The sequence below is a fragment of the Sitophilus oryzae genome, unplaced genomic scaffold (assembly GCF_002938485.1).
Source record: "Sitophilus oryzae breed Bouriz unplaced genomic scaffold, Soryzae_2.0 scaffold_466_pilon_pilon, whole genome shotgun sequence".
Taxonomy (NCBI): Eukaryota; Metazoa; Arthropoda; class Insecta; order Coleoptera; family Curculionidae; genus Sitophilus; species Sitophilus oryzae.
The window spans coordinates 3,060,470-3,069,767 of NW_022147047.1; the positions used below are offsets into that span (position 1 = coordinate 3,060,470).

At 32.6% G+C, this 9,298-nt stretch overlaps 1 protein-coding gene across 1 annotated transcript; it reads left to right on the top strand.

Moving 5' to 3' along the window:
• Nucleotides 1–621: 621 nt before the first annotated feature.
• Nucleotides 622–2,043, top strand: LOC115886036 (tigger transposable element-derived protein 6-like). The gene is made up of 2 exons (XM_030905065.1): nt 622–1,282; nt 1,622–2,043. The coding sequence occupies exons 1-2, from the start codon at nt 622–624 to the stop codon at nt 2,041–2,043; spliced, it is 1,083 nt and encodes a 360-aa protein (XP_030760925.1).
• Nucleotides 2,044–9,298: the final 7,255 nt, after the last annotated feature.

Here is a 9,298-nt window from a genome sequence, read left to right on the forward strand (position 1 = left end):
GGTGTACTGGTGTTTCACCATCTTCCCCACAGAATCTGCATTCGCCGTTTCTTCTTAGTTTCAATCTACTGAGGTGTTCATTGAGGAGACAGTGTCCTGTTAAAAACCCCGTGACAATCCGAAGATTGTTCTTACTCAGACCCAGGAAGATCTGTGATTTTTCTTGATCATAAGCCCTCAGAAACTTCTTCGAACCAGTTCGCTAAGTGGATATACAGTAAAACTTCCCATTTCGGCCACTTCTAAAAAGCGGTCACTTCTGTTAGCGGTCAATTTTCAGTTGTTTGAATTAATCTTAGGGGAATTCCTATATTAAAATATTTCTCAATAACGTTAATTCCGAAAGCGGTCACCGGCCGCTTCAAAGGTACATTTTAGGGAAAAACCCATTAAATTTATTGCCCCAATACCGGCCAAAAACCGAACCCTTCGAACCTTTTTTTTTGTCTAACAAGAGCTGTTTCAGGACACTTTAGGAAAGTCCAAGCAATAAACATTTATAATTTGTTTGAGAAATAGGTACAGAGAGTGACAAATACAATACAAATTCGTCAGTAGTTTGCTGAAATTTTTGGGAGATATAGAATCAGTTTAGTTTCTTACTCTGAAAGAACAGCAACCATGTCTTTGAAACGTAAACGTTTGTCTATTAAAGAGAAATTAAATATTGTCGCGGAAAGTGAAAAATATAACAGCAGTGCTCGAAAGTTGGCGGAAAAGTTTGGTGTTGGAAGAACGCAAGTGAACGACATTTTAAAAAACAAAGTGGAATTAAAAAAAATGTTTGAAGAAGAAGGATGCAATGCAGATAAAAAACGAAAGTTTCCTAAAACAGAAGGATTTGCAATCGATCAACTAGTTTACGAATGGTTTTGTAAGGCAAGGAACAAAAACATACCCATATCGGGAACCTTAATTCGGGAAAAAGCTCTTGAGGTATCTACATCCTTGAAACTTAGTGAATTTAAGGCTTCAACTGGCTGGTTAAATAAGTTTTGCAAGAGACATAATATTAACTTCAAAACAATTTGTGGTGAGTCTGCAGATGTGGATGAAGTGACTGTTGAAGACTGGAAAACAAAATTAACAGCAATCATTAAGGAATACGACACTAAAGACATTTTTAATGCAGACGAAACAGGGCTTTATTATATGGCAATGCCAAACAAAACCTTTGCTTTAAAGAATGATAAATGTGCTGGCAAAAAATCAGCTAAACAACGAGTGACACTGCTTTTCTGTTGCAGCATGCATGGTGAGAAGGAAAATCCGCTAGTTATAGGTAAGAGCAAAAACCCGAGATGTTTTAAAGGAGCGCATGTAGATAAATTGCCGATAGAATGGGTATCCAACAAAAAAGCTTGGATGACGACAGATATAATGACATCTTGGCTCAAAACCTTTGACACCAAAATGAAACGGCAGGGTAGAAAAGTTCTTTTATTTTTGGATAATGCCACGTCTCACCCAAAAATAGAACTTGAAAATGTTCGTATAATTTTTTTTCCTCCAAATACGACATCTCATTGCCAGCCGTTGGACCAAGGAATTATTCAAAATTTTAAATTAAAATATCGTCAATTTTTTATTAAAAGACTTTTGACTTTTACTAATACCGAAGAAACGATGGAAAAGGCTAAAGAGAGCATAAATTTGGCAAGTACTATGGTGTGGATAAGTACAGCATGGAAAAATGTTACATCGAACACTATAAAAAAATGTTTCCAAAAAGCGGGATTTGCAACCGTCAAAGGGGACGATGCATTTGACGAAGAGGACGACATTCCTTTAAGTCAGTTATCTTCAATTTTAAAAAACATGCCAGGAAGTCCAGATCTTAAAGAATATCTGACAGTCGATTCAGATGTCCCTACGGAAAATCCTAGTTTAGAGATGCAGGGAATAATCCAGGAATTTACAAACAACAAGGACAGACAGGACTCCACTCAAGCCGAAGAGGAAGAAGATGAAGGCCAAGACATTCTGTGTTCATCTATAAATAATATGAGTGAAGTATGTGAAAAATTAAGAGACATTCTTTGATGAAATTTGAAAGTGAAATTACAAAAATTAAAATTAAAAATTTAAAGCAGACTACCATTAATCAGTTTTTCACCATATAAAATAAGGTTATCATTTTGTAACTTTTTAAAGTCAATTGTACATATGTATATAAGAATACCTATGTGTAAAATACATATGTATACATTGTAAGTTTTTTTTTTCAAAAATTCTTATGTAATAAAGTTTTTTTTTGTAACAACTGAATTATTTTTTTGTGCCAAAAATCTAAAACTGAAGATCATTTATTAACACTTATTGTGTGTTTGTACTGCATGCTCGTACTTAATTTTAATTACTTTGCACGTTTCCAAAATAAAGGCATTTTACATTGGTATCTGTATTGTATTGTTCCCAATAGTGGCCACTTCCCTTAACGGCCACATTCCTTTGAAAATTTTTGTGGCCGCTATATGGAAGTTTTACTGTATATCCATTTCATGAAATGGACAATTACACTAACTGGGTGCGACACATATAAAAAAATGTGTGTGCACACTTGATGAGATTAATGCAATTTTATTAATTTGCCTTGAACCAAGTCTAATAGCAACATTTAAAATTTTTTAATATTATTAACTAAGGACTCATTGAGTCCTTAATTAAGGACTCATTGATTCCTCATCAGAAAATATGAAAAAATAGTTCCTATAAACATGGATATGGAAATGCATAGTTTACAGTTAAAGGATGTTAAAACTTTTTAAAATTAGGTTTTTTGTAATTATCATACATACCAATATTTTTTTATATAAAATTGCTGCAGGTTGGACTAATACTAATAATAACTAGTGGTAATAATATTTAATAATAAATTAGGTTAAATATATAATTTATTAATTTTATTTTAATTTTATTAATTGTGTTTAATAAAATTGCGTTTATCTCATCCAAGTTCGACAAAATTTCAAGAGATAATTTTTAATTGGAATTAAATGGCCTACACAATTTAGATATCAAAAGAAAAAAGTCAGTGGTGCACATGTTTTTTTTTTAAAAATATTCTAGTAATAACGTAATAATGAACGTCCCTGAAAAATTTATCGACACTTTTTTAGCATTAACATATGTAGTATTTATAGTAACTTTTACCCTCAAATTTTTTTATTCGAATCATTAAAAGTACTTGGAAGAAAATTATAATAAATCGAAAAAATAATAAGACTTTAGCTACTGTAGCTACGAAACAAAGCAGAATCGGACCTATGTTGATATGAAAAATAAGTCTTATTTTTACGTAAGGAATCTCCCAACGAGAGATGGTACATGTTTTTCAAAACACCTTGTATAATATACATACGTATAGTAAACCGACCATTTACGAATACGCTACGCCTATGGACAGTGAGCATAATAGACTCCAAACGGTATAAAACTTTCTATGACAAATCGCCACGAAGTTAGCTCACGAGTTACACGCTATTTAGATAGCGGATCAACGCGACGTTTCTTATCGGATCTAAGTCTCTCCCTCCCGCTGTTATCACGAACCAGCCACCGTCGTGTTTGGTTAAACTAATGCCCGCCAGATGGCATCTCTAGAACATCTTATCCCAGTATCGGTCCGGAGTGATAAAAATGGGAGGAATAGATTGAGAGACATAAGTAAACGTAGATGCGTGATAAGGTAGGTACCGTAAAATGGGGTAACTTCGACATGTATATTATAATGCTTTTTTTTGTTGTTTTTCAAATGTTTTTGTTGTTTTTTCAACCTGAATTTGGATAACCTATCCAAATTTTTTCGATTGTTTTTGTTTTCTTTAATAAATTTTTTGTATTATTTATTTAGCAAAATAAAACACTAAATCACCACAATACACCAAAACACTTTTACTATTACACTGGACGCGCGTTTTGCTAACCATGTTAGCATCATCAGCAGGTGATTATAAACTAAAATACAATCTACAATTGGAGCGTTTATATAGTCGCTGAGTGGGCACAGAGTGGGCGTGGCAAGATCTAGCTAACCGAGTCAGAACCCACTAGAGTAGTAGGAACAAAGAACTTGAAGGAATTGGACCGTTGTCTCTGTTCATACTATCTTTACATTTATTAATTCTGATGCTTTCAGATTAATCTAATTCAATTAATCTAATCCAATTTAATCTAAATCAATCTAATTACATGTAATTTGAGACTTGTTTAAGTAATTTTAAGTTATTAAGATCTATACAATGTTCTTTATCAACAATATGTTCGGCAACGCAAGATTTATCAGATCTACCATATCTTATCTGAGCTAAATGTTCTTTAAATCTAGTTAATATTGATCTTCTAGTTTGACCCACATATTTCTGATTACAATCTTTACAAGAAATTTTATAAATACCCGACCTTTCTAGTAGAGGAGTTTTATCCTTTGGACTACCTAATAATTGTTGTAATTTGTTATTAGCACTATACACAAGTTTATAATTGACTCTTAAAAATTCCTTTTAGACCACGGAATAACTGTCTATCAAACGGTATTGAAAAATATTTTGATGTATCTTTCTCCACTTGAAAAGTTGAATTTTCATAAATCATTAACCTATACCTACGTTTTCTAATTATTTTATCAACTAGTGAAGGAGAATATCCATTACACTCAGCTACATTCCTAATGTAATCTCTTTCTATTTTAATTAATTTCATATCTTTCGTTGGAAAGTGGAAAACTAAGTAATCTATGAACTAAGAAATTTAAACTAGCCATTTATACTATGATATGATTCTATATGAAGGAAAATAAATTTCTTGCAGTTTTTAGGTATATAATAAAATTATATAAGAGTTTCTTGCCTTGAACTGGTAATATAGAAATTAATTCCACGCTGTGCTCGACATCGGATCAACCTGCTCTCACTACCGGTTTCGGGGCCCTACCCCATCATCAGGTGAGCTTGGGTATTTCCACAATATGTCGAGCACAGCGCAGAGTATATAAACACGACTTGTCGTAACGTAGCGGTTATATATTAAGTCCCGCATCGCGAGATAGCGGCCTGCGTGCAATGGTAGTACTTTCGTACCACCGAGGCACAACTATCTATAGTAAATAAAGGCATTTTTCGGCTAGCCCAAATTATATAATGGAAAATAAATTTCTTGCAGTTTTTAGGTATATAATAAAATTATATAAGAGTTTCTTGCCTTGAACTGCTAATATAGAAATTAATTCCACGCTGTGCTCGACATAATGTGGATCAACCTGCTCTCACTACCGGTTTCGGAGCCCTACCCCATCATCAGGTGAGCTTGGGTATTTCCACAATATGTCGAGCACAGCGCAGAGTATATAAACACGACTTGTCGTAAAGAAGCGGTAAGATATTAAGTCCCGCATCGCGAGATAGCGGCCTGCGTGCAATGGTAGTACTTTCGTACCACCGAGGCACAACTATCGATAGTAAATAAAGGCTTTTTTCGGCTAGCCCAAATTATATAATGGAAAATAAATTTCTTGCAGTTTTTAGGTATATAATAAAATTATATAAGAGTTTCTTGCCTTGAACTGCTAATATAGAAATTAATTCCACGCTGTGCTCGACATAATGTGAATCAACCTGCTCTCAAAACACTGACGCCAAAAAAATCTCTGACACCAAAAAAATAAAATAAAAAAGTAGAAGGAGGGGCGAGGGGGAGTTGTTTGTTCGGCTATGAAGAACAAAGACGTCAATTGTTACGACGACACATAAGTCACGGTTCTCAAGACAATAGTTTTCTTCGCAGAGCACAAAATACAGCTGAAACCTGTCGAAGTTACCCCGTTTTACGGTACTGTACTATTTTAAAGGGTTTCTCGTTTATGTGAAGAGGTGAGTCAGATCACGTTTTCTCACTTGGATATGGAATCCTATTTAATATACAGGGTGGTCCGAACTGTATTCCGAAAACTTCGGAAGCATATTCTGCATATAAAAATAAGTAAAAAAGTTCGTATAAATACGTGCCCAAAAAATGGCTTAGTTTTGGAGATACAGAGTGTAGAAGTTTCATTTTTATTTTAGATTTTTTCTAAATAATTTATGAAGTAACGTCAAAATTTGGATGAAAATTGGTGTCTGGAAGTTTTTTGACATGGTAAGTTTAATTTTGATGTCAATATGATTCCTGCTTGAAGAGGGCGCCGCCTACGTATTTTTTAAATGGTTTGAAAAGTAATAACTTTTCATCCGTACCGGTATAAAACTACCGAGTGAAAAAATATACATTTCCGTGATTTTTTATGTAAAAAATATATCTTGGTCAAAATCGCTACTAGCAACCGTTCTCAAGATATATTGAACGGAAATAGTTAATATATGTCATTATTGACAAAAAATAAACATTGTTGGGTTAGTTAGTTGACTGAAATGATAAATTTGGGAATTTTTTATTTTTTTTTTGAATTAATAATAAATTTTTCTTTGAAAAAATGATGATAAAACAGTTTCTGCTGAACTTTTGGTACAAAAACATTTCAAATTTCTTCAGTCTTCAGAAATCAGTCTAATAAATATTTAGTCAACATGTTTAATTTATGTCAATGATGATAGGTATTGAGAAATTCATTACTCGTAGCGAGTTTTACCAAGAGACTTTAAATAAAACAGACTTTACGTAAAAAACGCCGAAAACGTATATTTTTTACTCAGTTGTTTTATACAGGTACGGACGAAAAGTTATTACTCTTCAAAACAGTTAAAACACATGTAGGTGGCGCCCCCTACAAGTAGAAGTGATATTGACATTAGAATCAAATTACTCATATCAAAAAACTCCCAGACACCAATTTTTCTCCAAATATTGACGTTACTTTCAAAATTATTTGGAAAAAATCGAAATAAAAATGAAACTTCAACACCCTGTATCTCCGAAACTAAGCATTTTAGGAAATACATTTATACGAACTTTTTTACTTATTTTTATCTGGAGAACATGCAACCAAAGTTTCCGTTTGGACCACCCTGTATACAGGGTGGTCCAAACTGTATTCCGAACCTGTATTTATTCCGAACCTGAATTTATTGAATAGAAGAGGCGCTAAGACACATCCCTGCCTAACTCCTGTATTTGTTAGAAAGGTGTGGTGTTGTAGGTTAAGTTCAATTGTATAATATAAAACTCTTTTAAAATAGTATGATTTATTAATAATAAATAAAAGTCAAGTAAGACATTTTTTTACTTTATTTATGAAATTAAGTATAAAGTATATTGTAATTTAAGAAATCTCATAACATGGGAAATAAAATAAACAATAGAGAGAGTCCTATTTAAAAAAAAAACTAACGTTTAAGGCATATTTTAAAAATTGCAGTTCATGGCAAAAAACTCATTACGCCACTGACTTTTACGACAAAATTTTTAAGGGACACAGTTTCCACCTTTTCGATTAATTATAAGATAACAAAAATACTTAGGGCCTAAAAAAATGCAACATTTTAAAATTCTTCCTGTATTTATGGAGCTCTAAAGTCTAGGATAAATATGTTTGTGTATTTCACGATAATATGATAAAATTATATTGACAAACATATCAACAAACCAGCAAGTATTATGAAACTTTGTCTGTTGGTTCAGTAATAAAAATAGTTATTTTAATAAAATATTTTATTAATTCACACTCTGTATACTGGATAATATAATATAATATGATATAATCATATTGTAATTACAACAACAAGTCTCTTAAACAGAGAAATTATATGCAAAAACTCCAATGTTGTATAAAGAATAGAATAAAATTTCTTGGGGTTTCTTTTCCAACCGCATGTTGATGTCTCCTTTTTTTAACGCAGATATTACTTTGGCACTTGCAATTTTACACTTTTCTCGACTTTTAAAAGTTTAAAATTGATGGTTGAGAGTACCGAATGAAGTGAAATGACTGCAATTGGCTGGTAATAACGCATCATGCGCTTGTATGGGCGTTTGGAGGTAATAATAATGGTAATGGCCTTAAATAGTCTTTTATTGTAGTTGAAAAGAGCTAACAAGGTGGAGAATACTAAAAATAAGTATCATTAGCATTATTCTTTGAAGAAAATGATTTCAGAGAAAAGTATAATATTATTTTGATATTATTGGATTTGAGTTTTTGCGGATTGGTTGGGCTTATTATGAGTTGAAGTAAAATGCTTAATATGTTTTGTTTCTTTAATAAAACTCGCATTTATATTTCTTCTAGAATCTGAAAATCTATTAATATACAGAGTTCTATTAATAATTGTGAGTGATGGGATCGTTGGAGGACTACTAAAGCTGCAATTTAAAATTATTTTAAAAAGGTACAGAGTGTCCCAAATAAATATAAAATATCAAAGTTGTTTTTTTTTTAAATTTAATATCCTGTATATTATTACATTTTTAGTTTTTACGATTAAAATAAAGGTAAATTTGATTAAGATTTACCGCACTTTAATCTTACCATTTTTAAAATATTTACGATTCTGTGAAAATGCAGTAACAATACTCCATGTCGTACGTGGTGTACAACCCTGTATATAAATATTTAAAAATAATTTTAAATTGTTGTCAAACTTCGATCAAATTTATTGATTGTAGTGGCCTATTAAGAAAAAGTCATGTAACACAACATAATATGAAAAATCAAACAAATCGATCCACATCGAGATAAAAACGGATGGAAATACAGATATCTGCACAACGCGAGTTGAGAATCCGCACTTGGCGTAGCGCAATGCACGAAATCCGTCGGGCTAACATCGGCGGCGCATTCCTGTGACGTGGAAACGTCGGCCTCGTGCGGCGCCCTCTACATTCTGCCTGCGCCAACTATGCAGATTATTCCGGGTCGTGTCCAGCCGCCCGTCCTGTCCGGGCGTGCTTTTTGTTTCGTTCTTCGTGGAGATTGGAGATGCGTAGGTACCAAACCTGAAAAAAATACTTATGGTAACTGTCCCAATTATCGTCACATTAAGAGTCCATTTCACTAGTCCGAAAAAGTAGCAAGATAAGCGTTCGGCATTTAACGTTTTATGTCAAACTGGCTAGGTATTTTTACACAAATGAAGAAGGAAATTAAAGATAAAGGATTATACTATATCCGTATTGCAGCACATTTTAGACAACTTCTTTATTTTAAAGATTTTGATAGTCAAACATCAACAAAATATTCCTTATGTTTGGACTAAATTTTCTCGAAAATAAAGACAAAATTTAAAATTTCGTTACAATACGGAAATAGATTGAAGTTCTGTGATTACAGTGATATATAATTTATATGGTTTTGTAACAAACTGCTCGC